The 21,425-nt window shown below is 37.9% G+C and overlaps 1 protein-coding gene and 1 long non-coding RNA gene across 5 annotated transcripts in view; one reads left to right on the top strand and one right to left on the bottom strand.

Annotated features, from left to right (window-relative positions):
* The window catches only part of LOC140598386 (uncharacterized), a 35,860-nt gene extending 28,498 nt beyond the window's left edge, over positions 1–7,362 (bottom strand). The window contains exon 1 of the long non-coding RNA XR_012000788.1: positions 6,586–7,362. This is a non-coding gene — a long non-coding RNA (uncharacterized lncRNA). The remainder of the gene's footprint in view (positions 1–6,585) is intronic.
* A 32-nt stretch (positions 7,363–7,394) lies between these two features.
* Positions 7,395–21,425, top strand: part of SH3GLB1 (SH3 domain containing GRB2 like, endophilin B1) — a 37,334-nt gene continuing 23,303 nt past the window's right edge. For all 4 annotated transcript variants that reach the window (XR_012000787.1, XM_026004824.2, XM_026004823.2 and 1 more), the window contains exons 1-3: positions 7,395–7,779; positions 17,823–17,964; positions 20,818–20,946. Coding sequence is in view for 3 of the 4 variants with exons in the window: in XM_026004824.2 (XP_025860609.1) it covers positions 7,708–7,779; positions 17,823–17,964; positions 20,818–20,946 (343 nt within the window). In the remaining variant the exon portion in view is untranslated. The remainder of the gene's footprint in view (positions 7,780–17,822; positions 17,965–20,817; positions 20,947–21,425) is intronic.

Genomic DNA, 21,425 nt, shown 5'->3' with positions numbered 1-21,425 from the left:
CAAAATCCTCAACAAAATATTAGCAAACCAAAGTCAACAATACATTAAGGATCATATACCATGTTCAAGTGGGATTTATTCCAGGATGCAAGGATGGTTCAACATCTACAAATATATCAATGTGATATACTACATTAACAAAATGAAGTGTAAAAATCATATGATCATCTCAATAGATGCAGGAAACATCTGACAAAATTCAACATCCATTCATGATTGAAACCCTCAACAAAATAGGTTTGCAAGAAACATATCTCAACACAGTAAAGGTCATATACGAAAAACCTATGGCTAACATCATAGTCAATGGTGGAAAACTGAGAGCTTTCCCCCCTAAGATCAGGAACAAGACAAGTATGTCCACTCGCCTCACTTTTATTCAACATGGTACTGTAAGTCCTAGCTACAGCAATCAGACAACAAAAAGAAATAAAAGGCATCCAAATTGACAAAGAAGAAGTAAAACAGTCACTATTTGTGGATGACATATTATACACAGAAACCCTAAATACTCCACCAGAAAACTGTTAGAACAAAGAAATTCGGTAGATATGCAGGATACATAACCAATATACAAAAATCGGTTGTGTTTCTAAACAATAATAATGAACTAACAGAAAGATAAACTGAGAAAACAACTCCATTTACAATTTCATCAAAAAGAATAAAGTACCTAGTGATAAATTTAACCAAGGAGGTGAAAGATCCGTATATTGAAAACTATAAGACATTAACAAAAGAAACTGAAGAAGACACAAATAAATAGAAAGATATTCCATGCTCATGGATTGGAAGAATCAGTATTGTTAATATGTCTAAATTACCCAAACAACATACAGATTCAATACAATCTATATCAAAATTCCAATGACATTCTTCACAGAACTGGAACAGACTATCATAAAATTGGTATGGAACACAAAAGACCCTGAATAGCTAAAGCAATCTGAATAAGGAAGAACAAAGCTGGAGGCACACTCTCTGATTTCAAACTGTATTACAAAGCTATAGTAATCAAAATAGTATAGTATTGTCAAAACACAAACACATAGATCAATAGAACAGAACAGATAGCCTAGGAATAAACCCACACATATATGGTCTATTAATTTATGACAAAGGAGCCGAAAAGAATGGGGAAAGCATAGTCTTTCCAATAAATAGTGACAGTAAAATTGGACAGCCACATGTAACAGAATGAAACTGGGCCACTATATTACAATACACACAAAAATTAACTCAAATGGATTAAAGACTTTTATATAATACCTGAAACCATAAAACTCATAAAGAAGACATGAGCAGTAAACTCCTTGACATAGATCTCAGTGATGATTTTTTTAAATCTGACACCAAAAGTAACAAAAGCAAAAACAAACAAGTGGGGCTATTTCAAACTAAAAAGCTTCTGCAAAGCAAGGAAAACATCAACAAAATCAAACGTCAACCTACTGAATGGGAGAAAATATTTGCAAGTCATATGTCTGATAAGAGGTTAATATCCAAAATAAAGAACTCATACAATTCAATAGCAAAAAAAAAAAAAAAAAAAAAAAATCCAATTAAAAAATGGGCAGAAAATCTAAGTAGACATTTTTCCAAAGAAAATATTCAGAGAGCCAACAGGTACATGAAAAGATGCTCAACATCATTAATCATTATGGAAATGCAAATCAAAACCACTACTTCACACCTATTAGACTGGCTATTTTCAAAAGACAGGAAATGACAAGTGTTGGTGAGTATGTGGAAAAAAGAGAACCTTTGTGCACTACTGGTGCAAATGTAAATTGGTGCAGCTACTCTGGAAAACAGTATGTAGATTCTCCAAATGTAAATGTAAATTGGTGCAGCTCCTCTGGAAAACAGTATGGAAATTCTCCAAAAAGAACTACTATATGATCTAGCAATTCCACTCCTGGGTATTTACCTGAAACAAATGAAAACACTAACTCAAAAGATATCTGCACCTCCATGTTCCTTCATTACAGTATTATTTATAACAGCCAAGATACTGAAATAACCTAAGTGTCCATCAATTGATGAATGGATAAAGAGAATACATGACATATAACCCAGAATATTATTCAGCCATAAAGATAATAAAATATTGCCATTTGTGACAACATGGATGGACTTATTGCGCTAAGTGAAGTCAGAAAGACAAATACCACATATCACTTATATGTGAAATTTCCACATTTTATCCTAATGGGAGTGGCAAAATTTTACAGTAGGGTTTGCAGAGTGTGAAAAGGAGTTAATTAGGAAGTAAAGCATTTCAAAGCAATTTTAACGGTTCAATGGAAAGGGGCAATCACGCATTGGTAGTAGCATCCACCTACAAGTTTGTGCAATTTTCCCTAACAATGCTTGACAGTTTGAGAGCATGCAAAGAAAACATTCATTTCATAATATAGGTTGATGGGTCAGAAGGATACAGGGAACTGAGAGTGCTGGTGAGAGTTAAAAATCAGTAGGATAAGTAATGAGCCACCGGCCTGAAGGCTTTGATGATAGTAAGAACACACTAAATGAGCAAAGGCATCAGAGAGATCAAATGAGAGGGAATTTTGGTCAAAAATAAATTTCTAAATTCAAGATTTCAAGATAGCAGAGTACAGGGTGAATTATGGCAACAGAATTTTAATTGGCCTTTCTACCTGTCTTTGCCCTTCCCCTACTCATTATCCACACTGCCAAAAACATATTTTCAAATAAAAGTCTCATCATCTCTCCCCACCCTCAAACTTCAATCCTCCAGATGAATTCAATCAAAAGCCAACCGAAAAGTCTTAATTATCACCTCTATTACCCTGTTAGTTAATACCCCCTTCCTCTCACTCTTGCCCAATCCTCTTTTTTTTAAATTTTAAGATGTATTTATTTATTTGAGAGAGAGAACACATACAAGTTGTGAGGAAGGGCAGAGGGAGAGAGAATTCAAAGCAAACTCTCCACGGAGCTTGGAGCTCTATGGAAGGTTTGATCTCAATGACTCTTATATCATGACCTGAGCCAAAACCATGAGTCTAACCCTCAACCTACTGAGCCATCCAGGTACCCCTCCCACCATTCTTATTCAAACTTTCATAGTTCTGGTTTTCACATTGTGTTTTACTTTATGAGTCTGTCTTCCCCACTAGATTCTGAATTCCTTAAAAGCTGGAACCAAGTTTTAATCTTTTAATCCATATTTCAACAGCCTTCCTGATATATTCAACTCTGGCATTTCTTGTTTACTCATCTTTAATGATGGTTTCTTTGAGGAAACTTTTTTCTTTTCAAATTTTTATTTAAATTCTAGTTAATATACAGTTTATATATTAACTATATAACTATATAGTTAGTTAATATTAGTTTCAGGAGAATTTATTGACTCATCAGTTATATATAACACCCAGAGCTCATCATAACAAGTGCCCTCCTTAATAGTCCTCATCCATTTGGCCCATCCCCCCCACCTGCCTCCATCAACCCTCAGTTTGTTCCCTATCTTTAAGAGTCTCTTATGGTTTGCTTCCCTCTCTTTTTTGTTCTTCCCATTGGTTCATCTGTTTTGTTTCTTAAATTCCACATATGGTATTTGTTTTTCTGATTTATTTAGCTAGGCATAATACATTCCAGCTCCAACCACGTCATTGCAAATAGCAAGATTTCATTCTTTTTGATGGCTGAGTAATAGTCCACTGTATATGTATCACATCTTTATCCATTTATCAGTCGAAGGACATCTGGGCTCTTCCATAGTTTGGCTATTGTTGATAATGCTGTTATAAATATCAGAGTAGGAGCACCTGGGTGGCTCAGCTGGTTGGGCAACCTGCTCTTGATTTCAGCAGGTCATGATCTCAGTGTTGTGGGAATGAGCCTGACATTGGCTCCAGGTTCAGTGTGGAGTCTGCTTGTCCCTCTTCCTCCCCACCACTGGTGAGCTTTGCTCTCTTGCTCTCTCAAATAAATAAATAAAATATACAAAAAAAAAAAAATCAGGGCGTGTGTACCCCTTTGAATCTGTATTTTTGTATCCTTTGGGTAAATACCTAGTAGAGCATTTGCTAGGTCATACGGTAGTTCTACTTTTAACCTTTTGAGGAACCTCCATATTATTTTCCAGACTTGCTGCACCAGTTTGCATGCCCACCAACAGTATAAGAGGGTGGGGAAAACACTTCAGGCTACTTGCCCATTTTTGTGGTTTATTTAAAACTAGATCAATAATATGATCTACAATTACACTTAACCAGCCACACTGTAGTATGTTACCATACACTGATGCAAATAATTAAAAGAGATTAGTAATTTCGGTTCTTCCAAGTTTTGAAACTCCCACTCTTCCCTTAGGATACTTCATTTACTACTTGTGACATGTGTTTAAATTATGAGTGCAAACAAAGGACACCAGTGTCAACCTGTATTTTTGAAAAAATTAATGAAACAAATTTTTCCCATGTTAGATAAAATACAAACCAAACTTCCAATATTTTTTCTGCACTCCAGTGGATCATATTGCACACCCTAGTGAAGTATGTATACCACCACTTTAGATGTCATTGGTTTAGACATGAGGTAATGAACACCTTGTCAGCCACTAGCAAAAAAAAAAAAAATTAAAACACATATACTACCTACAATACCATTTTTATAAAGAGTTTGTTTATTAAGCTATAAATTTTGGAGGACACTTCAGGTATTCAGTACTTTGTATGATTTTTAAAATACTTTCATAACACTTTGTACTGGAATAAGAAGTTAGTGTAGGTGGCAGAAAAAGAAAGCATTAAAAGGTGATCTAGAACTCTTACAGAAAGACCAAACCTCCAAATTAGAATTCAGGTTACTAGGTACAGGCTGGAAGTGAGCATTTAAAAGCACTCTGGATTCCTCCTTGGCATTTCACTACACTTTGCTTATTCAATTTCTGTTTTACCAGATTAGTCACAAACTCCTGTGACAGCAAGGGCTATCTGTCTTGTTGCCTGCCGTATTTCTAGCCACAAGACTAATGCCGTGTGGCACATAGCAGATGTCCAAAAAATATTTACTGAATGAATGCATAAAAGAATGAAGTGGTGGGCAGCCCCAGTGGCTCATCGATCTAGCGCTGCCTTCAGCCCAGGGCCTGATCCTGGAGACCCGGATCAAGTTCCGCGTCAGGGACTCTCTCTGTGTGTCTCTCATTAATTTAAAAAAAAAAAAAAAAATCTTAAAAAAAAAAACGAAGTGGTATAATTGAAGTCATGATTAAGAAACTAATCAAAGAAAAGAGAAAAAAAGTGCTAAATATTCAACTTAAAAAATATGTACAGTAAAGCCATCAGAAGTGCTAGCACAATAGAATGCGCAAGTCCAGGAGGTAGAGAGAAAACCAGGAAATTATAAGGGTCTCTAAAGGAGTGCATTGTTGGAAAGGTAGTGACTAGTCACTGTGAAGTCTGAGAAAAAGCCGATGAGTTAATCAAGAGGATAACTGGCAACCTCAAGAATGCTATTTAGGTATAGTTACAGCAGTGTAAGTCAACTGCATTCAAACAGGGAAGAAATGGATAGTAAGGGAATGGAAGTCTTATGATTTCAGTGAAACAACAGAAACAGTATTATAGCCCTGAAGGGCTCAATAGGAAGAAGTGAACAGTTTGTTGTTGTTTTCAAGTTAGGAAGATCTACATGTTTGAGGAAGAGGATTCAGAATTTTTTCCTTTAATGGTCGACACAGTCTTGTGATCCTAAAATAGAACAATTATGCCATAGATTATGGCAAATATACCGATTGTGAAAGTAGACGTCTAGAAAAAAGTGCTTTTCTATATAAAAATCTAAAATGGACAGTAAGTGAAAAACAAGATTCCTGATTACACATTTCCTTATTTCTGGGAAAACAGATGACAGATATATGAAGTGGTTTCCGTCTTGGAGACTCATTCTTTTGGAGTTACCTTAGAAAGAAGCAGTTGCTTCTGTTACCACCACAAAAAAAAAAAAAAAAAAAAAAAAAAAAAAACCGAATATTTTTATATGTATCTGCTGTTCGTTATGTCTTTTAGGAAGTAATCGTTCAGCCTTTAATAACAGCTAGGGCTTCTGAGACTGCTTCAGTAAATCACTTAAGTGCGAACATGGGCTCGTCTCGTTGCCTGCTGGGCCTGCATTTTCCCAGCCCTAATGTCAAAGACACAGCGACAAAAAAATAACATGGGACTGTTTTCTTACTCTTGAAATACTGTCTCTCCCTCTGTGCAAGCACCTATTTTAACTTAATTCAAGTTTAGGCTGTATCATGAAAGATGCTTAGGAAGTCACATGGGATCGTGGGCTCCTGCACAGATTCCGCATCATATTCTCATTTGTCATTAGAATTCCCCAGGCTGGGGCAGCCCGGGTGGCTCGGCGGTTCAGCTCGGCGTGACCCTGGAGACCGGGGATCGGATTCCGCGTTGGGCTCCCTGCATGGAGCCTGCTTCTCCCTCTGCCTGTGTCTCTGCTTCTCTCTCTGTCCCTCATGAGTAAATAAAATCTTAAAAAAAAAAAAAAAAAGAATCCCCCAGGCTGGATGTTAGGGCTTAAGAGTTAATCTATCTCACTCACCACTTTATACTTCTATGTGTCCTCCACCTGGCACTCCGTGTCCCCCGTCACCGTAGTTTTGCACATAGGAGGCCTAGAGTGTTGCTCCGGTAATCCAGGCAGTCACAAAGTCCCTGCAGCTGCAAACTGTTAAAAGAGCTTCAGGTGGGGGCGTGAAGACCCGGACGGTTGTCAAGTAACCGAACTGCGAGCTCCTTGCAGCCCGGGACAGTCTTGACCAGCCCCTGACTCAGTCCTGGTACACAGAAGACCCCCGATCATGCTGAATGAACAACCGACTCGGTGGGGACTATGACTTCAACCCTATTCTGCAACCGGGTGCTACAGGATGACAGCGAACTGTTGGTTCTGATCTCACGGAGGGTGTAATCCGACGCTACAATTTTCCAATTTTCTCTTACAACAAAAAAAGGGGGACGCCCGGGTGGCTCAGCGGCTGAGCACCGGCCTCCGGCCCAGGGCGTGATCCCGGAGTCCCGAGATCGAGTCCCGCGTCGGGCTCCCTGCAGGGAGCCTGCTTCTCCCTCTGCCTCTCTCTCTCTGGGTCTGTCATGAACAAATAAATAAATCTTTAGAAAAAAAAAAAAAAGGTGGGGGAAGAATTGGGGTTATCTCTGCTTGCGGTTTCCAGGGGCTTAACGTGCACGCCGACCACAGCCACTCGGCTCTGGAGGCCACGGCGCGACCTCCCGGCGGCGCCGCCGCCCCAACTTCCGGCGCGCCCCGCGATGCGCCGCCGCGACCCAGGAGGGGTCGCTGTTCCCGCGAGAACCTCTGGAAAGGCTCCACCCCGCGGCGGGCGCCGGCTTCCTCCGTCCGAGGCCCCGCCCCCCACGGCGGATTACCGGCGCGTCAGTGTCCCGCACGCCCCCCGCGGCTGGCGCCGACGCTAACGCTCAGCTCCCAGCGCCTCGGTCTCGGCCGCCGCCCCCCAAACCCCCCCACCCCCGCCCGGGGCGCGCGGCCCGCCCCGAGGCCCTCGCTCGCTCTCCTCGCCCCACCCTCTCGCTTCCCCTTCGCGGAAACGACAGCTGCGGCGGCGGGCCTGGCGCCGCCTCCCTCCACCTACCACGTCTGCCCCCGCCACTCCCTCCCGGCGCCCCAGCCCGGCTGCCGCCCAGCATGAACATCATGGACTTCAACGTGAAGAAGCTGGCGGCCGACGCGGGCACCTTCCTCAGCCGCGCAGTGCAGGTACCGCGGCGGGCGGGGGGAGGGGCGGCGGCGCTCTCCGCACCGGGCCCCCCGGGCTGGCCTGCGGCCGGAGGCCTGGGTGCTGGGCGCGGCCTGCTTCCCCTCCGGGGCCCCGCGGCCGTCTTCCAGGCCCCGTCCCGCTCCACCGCCGCTTCTCCGGAAGCGAGGCCGGGTGGGGCCGGGCCCGGAGCTCCCCCCGCGGCGCCGGTGCGGGGGCCCTTGGAGCCGCGCGCAGCGGCCGAGGGACGGACTTCTCGCACCGCCCCCACCCTTCCCTCAGGTCGGCCTCGCTCTCCCCGCCGCGCCCAAGAAGTCTCCTTCTCCGTGCAGCCGTCCGTCTCCCTGAAAGGACGGTCACCGGTGGGCGTCCCGCTCCGCCGAGGCCCCGGGAGGCCCGGCCCCGGGGGTTCCCGCTCGCGCTGAGCGGGAAGCAGCGGCGGCTGCAGGAGGCGGAGAGGAGCCGGAGCCGGGGGTGGGGGTGGGGGTGGGGGTGGGGGGCCTGTTGTCGCCAGTTCTGCGTTTCAGATGTAGCTCTCCGGCGGCATTCCGCAGTCAGGGAGGCGTCCGCCCTGGGGACCCGGGGACCCGGGGACAGTTTTCCACCGTCGTCGCCCACATTATGCCGACTCCGTTAAATCCATGAACGGACGTAGAATTTCACCACAACACGAGTTACAAGCCAGCCGGCGTTTTAAGTCAGTGGCATAGTCCCGGCAGCAACAACATTCTCCTCTCGTAAAGAGAAAACAAAAACTAGTTTTCTGACAGGCCTCCGTGTAAGTCACGCGTCCGGCGTGTACGACTCTGTCTCCTTTGCCCCCAGTTTTGTTGTTAGAGTTGCTCTTACAGTGCACTGTTCTTGGCGAAATAAATGAAGAAGAAGAAGGAAAAAAAAAGGGGGGGGGGATGGAAGAACTAGAGCGAGGTAATAGCTGCTTATGTTGTGGGAAAACACTGTCAGACAGTTGCAAGGCATTTGACAGATTATCCTATCTAATTTTGCCAGATGTTGTGAGCTCCTATTATATAGGAGGAAGCCGCCTCAGAGAGGTTAAGAAACTCGCTTAACTTGCACGGCGAGTAAACTTGCTGTCTGATGTGCTGCTACTGGTTGCAGGCTGCTCCTCTCTTCCAGGGTAGGCATTGCAGATAGAGAGTAGTAAGAATACAACAGGCTGGAGAGACCTTAAATTTATCACCTGGTACTGGAATCTCAGCATTTCAGTCACACTGAAGCAGGTAGCAGTTAAGGCATGCGAAATTCCTTCTTGGTCTTGATTTCTAAATTCTGACATCTGCATAGTAAGTGGTAGGCTAGCTCCCCTTTCTCCATGAAAATGTAAGCTATGTTGTGAAGACATTGAGTGGAACGGTTAAAATAATTTCTTGATTTAAATTAACCTACTTTGAATGGCTCAGAGACGGAGGGCAAGAGAACGAGTGGTTGAAGGTCTGAAATGAATTTGATACATGAGACTTAATGTAACCTGAAAAGAGGCCCTTGGTGTTGTTTATTTCTGATTCCCAATGATTTTGTTTGCTGAGTGGAGATTTGACATTATGATGACACTGTTTTAAAGACAGGTCTGTTTTCAGGTACATAATCCATTGTTTAAATAGGACACGTGTACTAGAATTTGATTTAAATTGTTGGTAGCCTTTATTTAAAAAATCTAGCAAAGCTCTCAAAAGATGTAGTTCCTAGATGAATTTCAATTACTCATAGTTTCACATTCTTTAGTTTTTAAAGTCTGTTCTAATCTGTTAGCTATCAAATAATTTTCACTATTAAATACTTCTATGCCTATACCGTGTCTGCCTGACACTACTATTTTGGACACTGGTGATAATGCCAGTATATAAAATTAGCAAGACATCTGCACTCCTGGAGCTTATAATCTAACAGTAAATACATCAGATGATAGAGAAAAAAGGTCACAGGTGATAAGTTAATGGGGGGGGGTGGCAATTTTTGCCATCTTATTTAGACATAAGATTACGACAAGCCTTTCCAGTAGGATCAAATTCCAAGAGACCTCAAGGAAGTGATAGTTCAGTTTTTTGGAGGAAAAGCACTTTAGGCAGAAGGAAAAAGTCCAAATACTTTGAGGTTCTGGCATACTAGGGACATCAGTTAGGGAGCTGTAGCCATAGCATAGGCAAAAGGTGATAGAATGTAGGTGAGAGAGAGGATAGCATAGAAGGTTCAGAATCTTTTCAGTATGGTTCCCAAATTGGCTGTAGGTTAGGAAGGAAAGATGAGTTAAGGATGACTGTAAGGTTTTGGCTTGAGCCATATACTGAGAAGGGATAGATTTCAGGAGGAACAGACTCCTTCAATATGTCTTTTTTACATTAAGTCTGTATCTGTTAGAAATAGTTTCTGAAATATTTATGTATAAACTGTAGCATGTCTGAGGATTTCTTTAAATATTCCAGAAGAGAAAAAAGGGGACTAGTTGAAACATTGGCAGAATGTTGACAGTTTTGAAGTTGTTTCAATATACTATATTACACTTTTGAATGTTTGACATTTTGCACAGTACTGGGCGCTTTTTTATTACGTAAGAAAAAAATTAATTCCAAAATGTAACACGTGAAATTTGGAGTGTTGTGTGGTAATTTTCAACAAAAACACTATTTTGTCATTTTAGTATTTAGTCAATAATTGAATTCCCAGTCTAAATTGCATTGACATCCGTATAGTGTCAAGTGCCAAGTTTCATGCTAAGAATAGGGTAAGAGCTATGCCAGTTACTCATTATAAGCAATAAGAACAGAAGGAATGGAATTCAGCTTTCTCATTTCTAAATAATAATTTCTATTCAAATTAAATTATACCTTAAGGAATAGATCATTCTCTGGGTGACCGACTGCCATATCTTTTTTCATTCTACTTAAAAATTTTTAGGTTAGAAACTAAGCATTTTCTGTTTTAAAAAAGAAAAACTATTACACAAATGAGTTTCATCACTCTACTCTCACTCATAACATCTGTTTATATGCCATGCAACTTTGAAAAAATGTTGAGGTAAAAATTATAATCAGAATATACATTCCTTAACACTCTGGATGTTTTTGTTATTCTTAACTCCCTCAAAATGATAGAATACAAAAGCATCAGGTAATTTGTCCTCCATAAGTTACTTTATTAGTGTCTTAAAAGCCATTTATTCTTAGTATCTGTATTTTTGGTCCAGACGCCTCTGTTGAGCATTATATACTCCTTTCCTGCCTTGTCTTTTCTCTCATATATACTGTATTCCTATCAAATTATTTTTTTAATTTCCAAAATACATTGTACTTTTCTAACGCTAGACTTGACTGTTCTTACAGTCTCATCTTGAATGCCCTCCGACCCCTCCCTGTCTTTCCTTCCCTCCAGATAAAACTCCAAGCCCATCTCAAACCACAAGAGCTTGATGTGAATTCCTGTGTTATTTTTCAATTCCATATGATCATGTGACACTTTTCTTGGAATGAACTGTTATGTAAGGTCACTTAGAGCTGTAAAATTGTTACTATATGGCTTTCACATCTTTATATTAAGATTGTCCTGAGGAATCAACTTTGTTTCTTCTTCCCTTCTCATGGTATCCAACATTGTTCTTTTAAAATTTTTTATATGATTTTAACTAGGCGGGGTATCTATATGAAAGATACTCTTTGAATCATGTAGCATGTTAAATAATTTTGTTATTTTTATTAGTATCTTCTAACATTATGTCTGCTGAACTTGAAGTTGACTAATGCCAGTCTGAAAGATTAAACTATTCTGGGGCGCCTGGATGGCTCAGTCGGTTAAGCGTCTGCCTTCCACTCGGGGTCCTGGGGATCAAGCCCCAAGTCTGGCTCTCTGCTCAGCATAGAGCCTGTTTCTCCCGCTCCCTCTGCCTCCTTATCCCTCCCACTCCCCCTGCTTGTGCTCTCTGTCAAACAAATAAAATCTTTAAAAATAAATTAAATATTAAACTGTTTAATTCAACCTATATTTATTGAGTACCTCTTGGGTGCTTGGCACTGAAGTGCAAAGATGAATGAGACCTAGTTGTTGCCCTCAAAGACTTAGTAGTCCAGTCCGGTCCTGGTTTGTCATAATTATTTCTTTTTCTTTGTAATAAATATCCATTTTGTGAAGTAACAGAATACTTCATTTGATAAATGTTTCAAGTGGACACGTTTTTACTTAATTGATATTGAAGCAAATCTGCTCAATGTCTTTAAAATAAGACCATATGCTTTCCAAAATAAAATATTTTCAACTGCAATTACTTAGTTTCTTTTTAATTTTCTAACATTTCCTCTGAACTACTGAAGTTATACAATGAACTTCATGAGTACCAGCTATTTTCTGAGGGAGAAAAGTCTTTTAAGTTTAGTTGCAAGCTTGGCTTTCATCCTCGATTTAATTTAGGGGAACAATGGTGTGTCTAAGCTGGAGAGGTAAAGATGAATATGATGCTGCCCTCCTGTTAGATCCTATCTGGATGGAATTCCTACTTAGCCAAACATTTGCCCAAGCCCTTTTGAAATCCTGTTTCCTTTATGGAATTTAAACTGCAGCAACTTCACCATTCTCTCAAATTCTAATAAATAAAACATGTCACATTTAAAGTCCGTACATTTGGGGATCCCTGGGTGGCGCAGCGGTTTGGCGCCTGCCTTTGGCCCAGGGCGCGATCCTGGAGACCCGGGATTGAGTCCCACATCAGGCTCCCGGTGCATGGAGCCTGCTTCTCCCTCTGCCTGTCTCTCTGCCTCTCTCTCTCTCTCTCTCTGTGTGTTACTATCATAAATAAATAAAAATTAAAAAAAAAATAATAAAGTCCGTACATTTACTCATTATGTAAAAACTGCATATTTAGTGTTACCCTAAACTTCACATACTTGGGTGTTTTTGGTGTTAAATCTAGTAAACTACTAGATAGAAGATGGTTTGTTAACCTGACGTTAAAATAATCACCTGTGAGCTTAGAATGGTAGTTCTCAGTCTTAGTTACACTTAAAATTACCAGAGGAATCTTTACAGGCTGCACCCCAGTCTAGTTAAGTAGAATCCTTGGGCTTCGATTTGGCATCATTGTTTTTGAAAGCTCCCCCAGGTAATTCCAAAGAGCAGCCAAAATTGAGAATAAGTTGAGAAGGATCTACTTTACAGTCTACTAATACATTATAATCAGAATTCATGTCATATGTTTTCTCCTAGCAAGTTTAGATAACTTTTAAAATATTACTTCACTCAGTCAAAGAATTGATGAGAGTTTATACTAAAAAAGATGTCTTTCATCTCAAAGCCTTTTTACCTATCCTTTTCTCTTTGGGGTAAAGCATGGTATGGAAAGGAGGCTCCCTTTTTCATACTGCAGGTTGTATGCCTATCCTATAGTAAAGGAACACAGTGCCTGGCATGTATGGTGGCTGACTCAAAGACCGTCCTTTCCTTAAAACAATGTTTAGAGAAAATATGTAAAGAGAGAGGATATATAAAGAGAAGCTCTCTGTTCTCATGTCATTTTACTGTATTACTAATGAAATAATTATGAAAGTTATCAAATTATGTCTTGAAGAATGTTGGATTTGGATTTCTGTGACATTCTGACTTTCATTGTAGGTTGTTTTCACAAAGGTTTTTATTAAAACTAGTAAACATTCATTAAAATGCTTAAAATCAACTGTTTTTTTAACACCTGTTATCAGGAGACTACAAACTTAGTAATGATTTTAGACTTAAACATGTTAAAAAAGTTTTAAGAGTAAAATGTTAAATTTTTGGTAATTAGGAAAAGGATTTTTTTTAGGAAAAGGATTTTTTAAAGAAAAAAGGTCTTTTGTCTTTTTCAGAAGTGTACCATTATTATCATTTTATGTTTCTTAAGATCATAAAATCCTTGATGGCAAGAACCATGTCATGTGCTGATTATACATCTCACATTCGATAGAAGAAAATATATAACTCATAAATATTTTAACAATTTAAATTTTCTAAATTTAGTTGATATAACTCATCATTTTCTATAGCAGGTGCTTTTCTAAATATATTAGAGAAAAATAAATATATTAGAGAAAAATGTATATATTAAATACATTGATACCTTAATGTGTCATACCTTCTGACATTAACAATGGAAAAAACATTCTTACCCCCCCACACAGTAAAGTCATGGGAAAATAAAATCATACCATGTCTTTTACAATTATATATTTAATAAAAAAAAATGTGATGATAATATTAGCAGTGTTTTTCCTATACCCCAGTCTTTTTTGTTCATTCTAGATAGGATGAAAGTTACCCTTAATTTAATGATTATTGAAAATCATGTAGGAAGCCAAGGTGGGCTATAAGATCCAGCTGACCAGAGTCCTGTGAACAAAGACACAGGGGCAATGAAGAATGGAAATATATTTGTATAATGGTAATAGAAAATGTTTCTTGAAAAAGTATTATACTGGAAGTCTTATAGCATAATGAGACTGTGATTCAAATAGATGTGGAATTGAATCATGATACTGACACCATAGGCAAAATGTTCATCACTAAAGTTTTGATTGTTACCTATGATTATAACGGGGTTTTTTGGGAGTATTTGATACAAAATTCACAGCTTAGTCTATGGCATTTTCCAATTTATACTAAGCCCTAACACTGTTAAAAATACAGAAATACAAAGTTATTATAAATGATACTGAGAAAAATGTTAAAAACAAATTAGAAGATAAAACAAGACCATATATAACATACTGGAATTCACATACAGAGATAGGTAGGGTAAAATTTTGAATAGCAACTGTTTTAACTCTCAGAAAATGCAAGTAAATACCAAATCTTACTACTGGTACTTCATACATCACTCAAGTGGGCTTTACTACAGAATTCCTGTTTTCTAAACTGGTTTTCTATAGTCAGACTTTTATCTCATTCACGCTTAAGCATACTTTGGGTTTTGTTTTTTACCCTTCTGATCTAAAATACTAAAAATCTCCTTACATTTATAGGATCTTACATTTTACATTGTACGATTGCCCAGACTTTTTATAGGATCTTACATTTTGCATTGTACGATTGCCCAGACTTTTACAAAAATGAATTGTTGCAAATTCTCAGCTTTGCTCTGGTATACTTTCACTCTTTTTACTAACAAAGTATTTAATGAAAGTTAAATGTAAGGTAGTATAATGAGAATTATAAAGAAAATATTAAATAAGCAAACAGGCCTTCTAACTTGAAGTTTGAAATATTTTATTTTCCAAATAATTAACTTTCTAATTGTTGGTTCTCTGAAATGTTATTGGGAGAAAACTTGCCCTGAAACTTGATTTGTGTTAGGTAAACTTTGTTTCTTTAGTTGCTATTTATAAACAGTTTTTAGTAATTTCTAGCCTGTACCTTTAATTCCAGTGTTTCTAAAACATCTGTTAGATAAAGCTTAGCATGATTTTATGAAGAAAATATGCCTATAAGTTTATATTGTTTAGATGTTTTTCATTTGGCTCTCCTATAATAGCAACCATGTCTTCTAGTTCTTAGCAGAATGCCTTATACAAAAACCTACTAAATATTGATTTTTAAGTTATAAATCTATTAATTGTTTTAATCTGTTCTTGGTTAAATATAAGTTAAGGGCATCTATAAAAAATATATATAAAAGTGGTGCTAATGTGACTGGAAGATAAGTCATCAGAGAACTCTATAACCTTCCCTTAGATCTTTATATGCCTCATTTCTTAAGAGTTTGCTCTCAGGTCAATCGTTACCTGCTCAGAGTAGCTATTTCTCTAACCATCCACATCTCACACGCCTCAAACTCCTGTTTCCCCTTTCCAGGCCCACATTGCATATCCCTCTCCCCTTGAAGCCTTCCCTGATTCTCCTGTTTCCCCCTCTTCCTGAAGAATGAATTCTTCCTTCCTCTATCCTCAAATTCATTAATTTGTTCAGTTAATTGTTCAGTCACTCGCTCAAGAAATAATAGGACCACCTTACGTCAGTCCTCTGTCCACTGTCTTTTTTTGTGTCCTTATTATCAAATTATTGTTTGTCTGCCCCCATTAAAATGTAAGCTTCCTAAGACCAGAAACCTGTCTGGTTTGGGGGGGTTTTGGTGTTTTGTTTTGTTTGTTTTCCCCTGCTGAAACCCTTGTGCTTAAACTAGTGCCTGGCACATGTGAAGGTGCTTAATATTTGTTGAAGGAATGAATGGAATAAAAAAATACAAATACTTTTGTTTTTAAAGATTTATTTACTTATTTATGAGACACACAGAGAGAGAGGCAGGGACACAGGCAGAGGGAGAAGCAGGATCCTCTCAGGGAGCCTGATATGGGACTCGAACCCGAGACTCTGAGATCGTGCCCTGGCCCAAAGGCAGATGCTCAACCGCTGAGCCACCCAGGTGTTCCCTCCTTTCTTATTAAGGTGCTAAAAGTTAGGATTTTTTCTCTGCTGGTAGATCATCCTTTATAGGTGATGTTCACCTGAGTGTATTCCCCCTTTTCTTTTCCTTCTGTTGATTGCTTTATCTGAGAGGTAATCTATTTAACCATTAGAGGTAGACCTTGAACTTGTAAAATCCTAATCTATCCCTCTATAGAAGGTCTGTAGCCTCTAATCTTCAGGGATATGTAGAGAATACCATAGTTCTTTCTTAAGAGTGAAATTGAAGTAGTTACCCAATTGACCTTGGCATCAGGATTTTGATCTTTTGCCTAGGGCATCTCCTATTCCTATCCTCAGTTACAGTACACTGCAAGATTGTGGGCTTAGGCAATAGCTTTGGAACTACTCTTCTCCATTCCACCCACTGGGTCAGGGCTTGGCCACAGGCCAGTCTCAAAAAGACATAAGGCTTTACAAAAGCTATTGAAGCTTTTATTTCTAGGCCCTGAACAAGATTTTCAGTGGGGGGTTGTAACCAAACTCTTAAGAACAACATTCTGGAGGACTTTTTAGCCAAAGATGTTAACAGATAATCAGCAGAAAGTATTAGACCAATAAGAAGAATGCTAAAAGAAACATAAAACTCAGAAAAATGGAGCAGCAGAATATATTTTAAGAAATGAAAGGGGGGAAGAAACAAGATAAATATATTCTTTTAGCCAGAAGTGAGTCATGACTAATGAGTGTAGAATTAGTGCTAGGGTTATATGCCTGTGTTACGATGGGAAAAAGCCACATATTCCAGAGGAAAAATATACATGATAAACAGCCTGAGTCATCACTTCTAATATTTAAAGTTTTCAAAGTCTCCATAAAATCTACATGGAATTCTTTTTACTTCCTTGTTCTTATATGGGCCGTGCTGCCTTTCCTCTAAAACCAACACAAGATAGTAAGAATGGATATGTTGAGTATATTTAACTATATATTACAATCTTTAAAGTTCCCCTCTATAATATGAATAGGATATGTTCTAAAAGTTAGTCTATAAAACATATCCTGAAGAAACAAATGATAGTTTCCCAGTTTCCCAGAACATCCCATAAAGGCCTATCTAGGTGTCATTAAAGTGCCATTAATACAAAGCCACATTAAACATAAGCAGCTCTTTTTAAATTCAAAATAATAATTACCAGGTACTAAAAAAAGTCGTTTACATACATGCCCTTAATTCTCAAAACACTGTACAATCGTATCGTCTCTCTTTAATGATAGAAAATACCTTTAAAAAAATACTCAAAAGCCTGCTCACGTCATACAATTAGTGGAGTCAGGATTTGAATTCAGCACCAACTGATTCAAAGTTCTTACTCCTTACCACTAAGCTATCCTACCGTTGTATGTAAAAATATATACTTTATATACTACACAGTATGCTAAATTTTCTATAGAGTTCACACCATCCATTTTAGCAGAATTAAGAGAAGGTCAACATAAGTACCACAGATAAATTTCCATAGGGGCAAAAAAAAAAAAAAAAAAACATTCAATACAATGGTTTACAATTATTTTTATGCTCGGGATTGTCTGGATTTTAGTTTTTAATTATTTGTATACGTTCCTAAAATGTATTTGAGGTATACTTAATTTTTTTTATAATTAATAACAGTTCACAGAAGAAAAGCTTGGCCAGGCAGAGAAGACAGAATTGGATGCTCACTTAGAGAACCTTCTTAGCAAAGCTGAATGTACCAAAATATGGACAGAAAAAATAATGAAACAAACTGAAGTGTTATTGCAGCCAAATCCAAGTAAGAAACTTTTTACATTTGTCTACCTTACTGACTAATCTGATTAAAATGTAGTGTTCTTTTATGTTAAGAAAAACAGGTTTTTATGGCTGTTAGAAAGCAGCCTTTTGGTTTATGGTTTTAGGGTATTGGGTGTGGGTGTGCATGCGTGTGTGTGTGCGCGCGCGCGCACTTTTGGCAAAGAAGAGGGTGATAAACACCTCTTTGTATATCCTCTAACAAATTGGCTAATAGTTTTTCATGCCTTTGTAGAATCCTCTTGAAAACTCAATTTCAGGGAACGGCTTTTGTTTTTGAGAGAAAGAGAGCGTATGCTAGTGCCCCCTCCACCACCCCCTCCTCCAGAAGGGTAGGGAGAGAGAATCCTAAACTCAGTTTGGAGCCCAACTCAAGACCCAATCTCAGGAAACTAAGATCATGACCTCAGCCGAAGTCAGGAGTTAGCATTTAACAGACTGAGCCACCCAGGTGCCCTAGGAGTGACTTAATTTTAAGAGTTAAGTGCTATGAGAATAAATTAATCTTCTTTTTTTTTTTTTACAGGGGAGAATTATCCCTAAATATTAAGGGAAAATTATATGGAAACTCACAGTTACCAATTATTTATGTTTATATTGTATATTTTTACATAAATTATTCCATTTGATTTTCAGACCACTCTAAGGTTTTTGAGATCACTCATCTCACTAATTTATCAAGTACGGTACACAACAGTTGTTTATTACTTGCAAATCACAAGTTAGCATTTTATAGTGTAGCATAGCTAATTAGAAGTGGAAATTGAGTTAGAGTCTGTTGCATCCACAGTCTTTTCACTATGAGCTTTACACACCAAAACTGAAGAACAAAGGCTGCAAATGGTTTCCTTCCTATTTTCCCCAGTGTTGTGGGCATGTTGTAAAATGCCATAAGCTTACTTTTAGATACTAACTTAAGTTCCAAGCTTTAAACTTTGTTGCTGTTCTACGAACCTGAAGCATTATGTAAAATATTAGTAATTCTGTACCATTTTAATTAAATCATGGTAACCTTTTGAAATAGGCCTTTTACACTTTGAGTGAGGCCTGTTGTCTTTGGATACCATGTGGTATTTCTTACTTATGTAAAGCTACAAATTACATACCAGGGCACCTTAAAAACGTAGTAGACATTTTTCCTTATGTTCCTTGCTCTGTCCAGAATTCTTCACATGAGTAGTCTGTCCTACATGTATTTTTGAATAGCAGACAAACTCATACACAATTGGTAAGCAGAGGAATTTCATTAGTACAAGGTTACAATGGGTCATATAAATACAATTTTAGGTAAGTGTGTTAAGTCTGAAGTAGTAAATAATTGAATTTTTTGTTTGTGCTCGGATTATAAAGTTACATAGATAATGAGTGGTCAGGCCCAAACGTCTTTCCTGTAAGCCCTGTTATTTTTAGGATATGATTTTCCAGAACCTAGGGTTTTTCAGGAAGATATATTACATTATAGCAGCACTAGCCACATGTTTTTTAAGATTTTATATGGTCTATTGAACATTCACTTAAAGTATGCCAGACATTTTATTAACTGAATGAAGTCAGCATAGATTCAACTTTAAACTTTTGACCAAATAGGTAGAAATGCAAAGCTAAGTCTCAGTCAGAAATGCAAAGCTAAGTCTCAGTCAGAAAATGAAATTCTGAAATGTAGTTTAACCTCTTTTAAATGGTTGGTTATGTTTTGAACTGACTCATTTTGGTTTTAACTAATTTAAAGGTTTTAAAATTCCTGCTTAAAAACTTCTTATGCTGCTCCAGAGTCTACCACAAAACTGAGTGTTATTCCAACAGCCTATTTTATGTATTATAATAAATGCTTATGCTGACTCATCAAGTGTTTGTGTTATTGGGTCAGCTCACTTTTTAAGTTTTCAGTGCACAGAATGAAACTTCCACTTGTAGAGGAATTATCTGAGATGCTTAGAGGAACCTATTTTTTTTTAGCTTCTCTTTCTATTGTAAATTTGATTTATAGTTAATCATTATTTCTGGAAACTGACTTTAATCTCATTTGTCTCTGAAATACTTCACTATTAGGCAGCAGTGTGTGAATATTTTGTATATTACACTAACTAAACATTTATTCAGATTTTACTGTTTTTTTCCTTTCCAAGTAAACTAGTGTTCTTCTATTGCTTTTAACCTATCTCCTGTTTTAACTTTATTTTTACTGGTGAAATCTTTTGAGTGAATACATGCTGAGAGATATCTATATATCTTGTATTTTAAACAAAATCCGATTAAGCCAAGACATCATGTTGCTGTTTTCTGTCTGTGACCGTTCCAGGCCTAGGTTCTACTCCTTAAATTCCCATGCCTATATTTAGACTCTAGGAAGGAGAGAAAGCATGTGAGCAAGCAAAAGCATGGTAAAAGTTTTAGAAGTGTGTGACTCTTTGGTTCTAATACATAATTTACAGCCATATTTTCAAAGCTGGAAATCCCTGGTTTTGAAATTGAAATGAACTTAATGTTCAAAGTTAAAAAATCAGACTCTGTATGAATGGGGTAAAGGCAACTCACTTAGATAACTAAGTGAATTACCAGCACTTTTAGAATCCCATAGAATACTCATCATATCATAGTTTTACTTTAAGTAAATACTTTTGTGCCAAAATGTTATCAAATTTCTGAAATTTCTTAGAGCTATATAATATTCTAACATAAAAATTAAAAATCATGTATTAAGATACATATATACTTTAAAAAGCATGCTAATTTCATGTTTATTTTACAGGGTGGTAAATGGGTAGTAGGGAAAAAAGAATTTTTTAAACAGTTGTGCTTTTTTGAAATCATTGATAATTTTAAACCTTTCTCCTAGATGCCAGGATAGAAGAGTTTGTTTATGAGAAACTGGATAGAAAAGCTCCAAGTCGTATAAACAACCCAGAACTTTTGGGACAATATATGATTGATGCAGGGACTGAATTTGGCCCAGGAACAGCTTATGGTAAGCAAAAGGCAAAAAGATCTACTAAAAAATACCTTTACTTTTAGATTTTTACTACTTAGAGACATCATTAACCTAATGATTTACCTAGTATTAGTAGAATACATTTTAACTTCAAATTTTTTATGTTTAAATTTTGGATAAAGTGAGAAATACAGGTCACCAGGAAATATGAAGAGTTCAGTTTAATACCTAATATATTTAAGTATATATTCTAAGAATTCACATTTATCTGTTCAGATCTAAAAAGTTAAATGAATTCTTCACTTGTACTCCCATTGAATCTTGCAATCTCTGTTATAGTACTTTTGATATATTGTAATTTTTTTTTTTTACATATATCTCCTCTAGATTTTTTTAAAAGCTTTCTTGAGGGCTTATTTATTTTTATAATGAAATGCCTGGCTCATAGTATTTGAACACACCACTCGTGCTTTCATTACACAATAGTTAGAACCACAGAAATGTTAACAGTGGTA

This window comes from Vulpes vulpes, chromosome 3 (genome assembly GCF_048418805.1).
Source record: "Vulpes vulpes isolate BD-2025 chromosome 3, VulVul3, whole genome shotgun sequence".
Lineage (NCBI taxonomy): Eukaryota > Metazoa > Chordata > Mammalia > Carnivora > Canidae > Vulpes > Vulpes vulpes.
The sequence above is the reverse complement of the archived record's forward strand: the minus strand, read 5'-3'. Positions and strand labels throughout refer to the sequence as shown.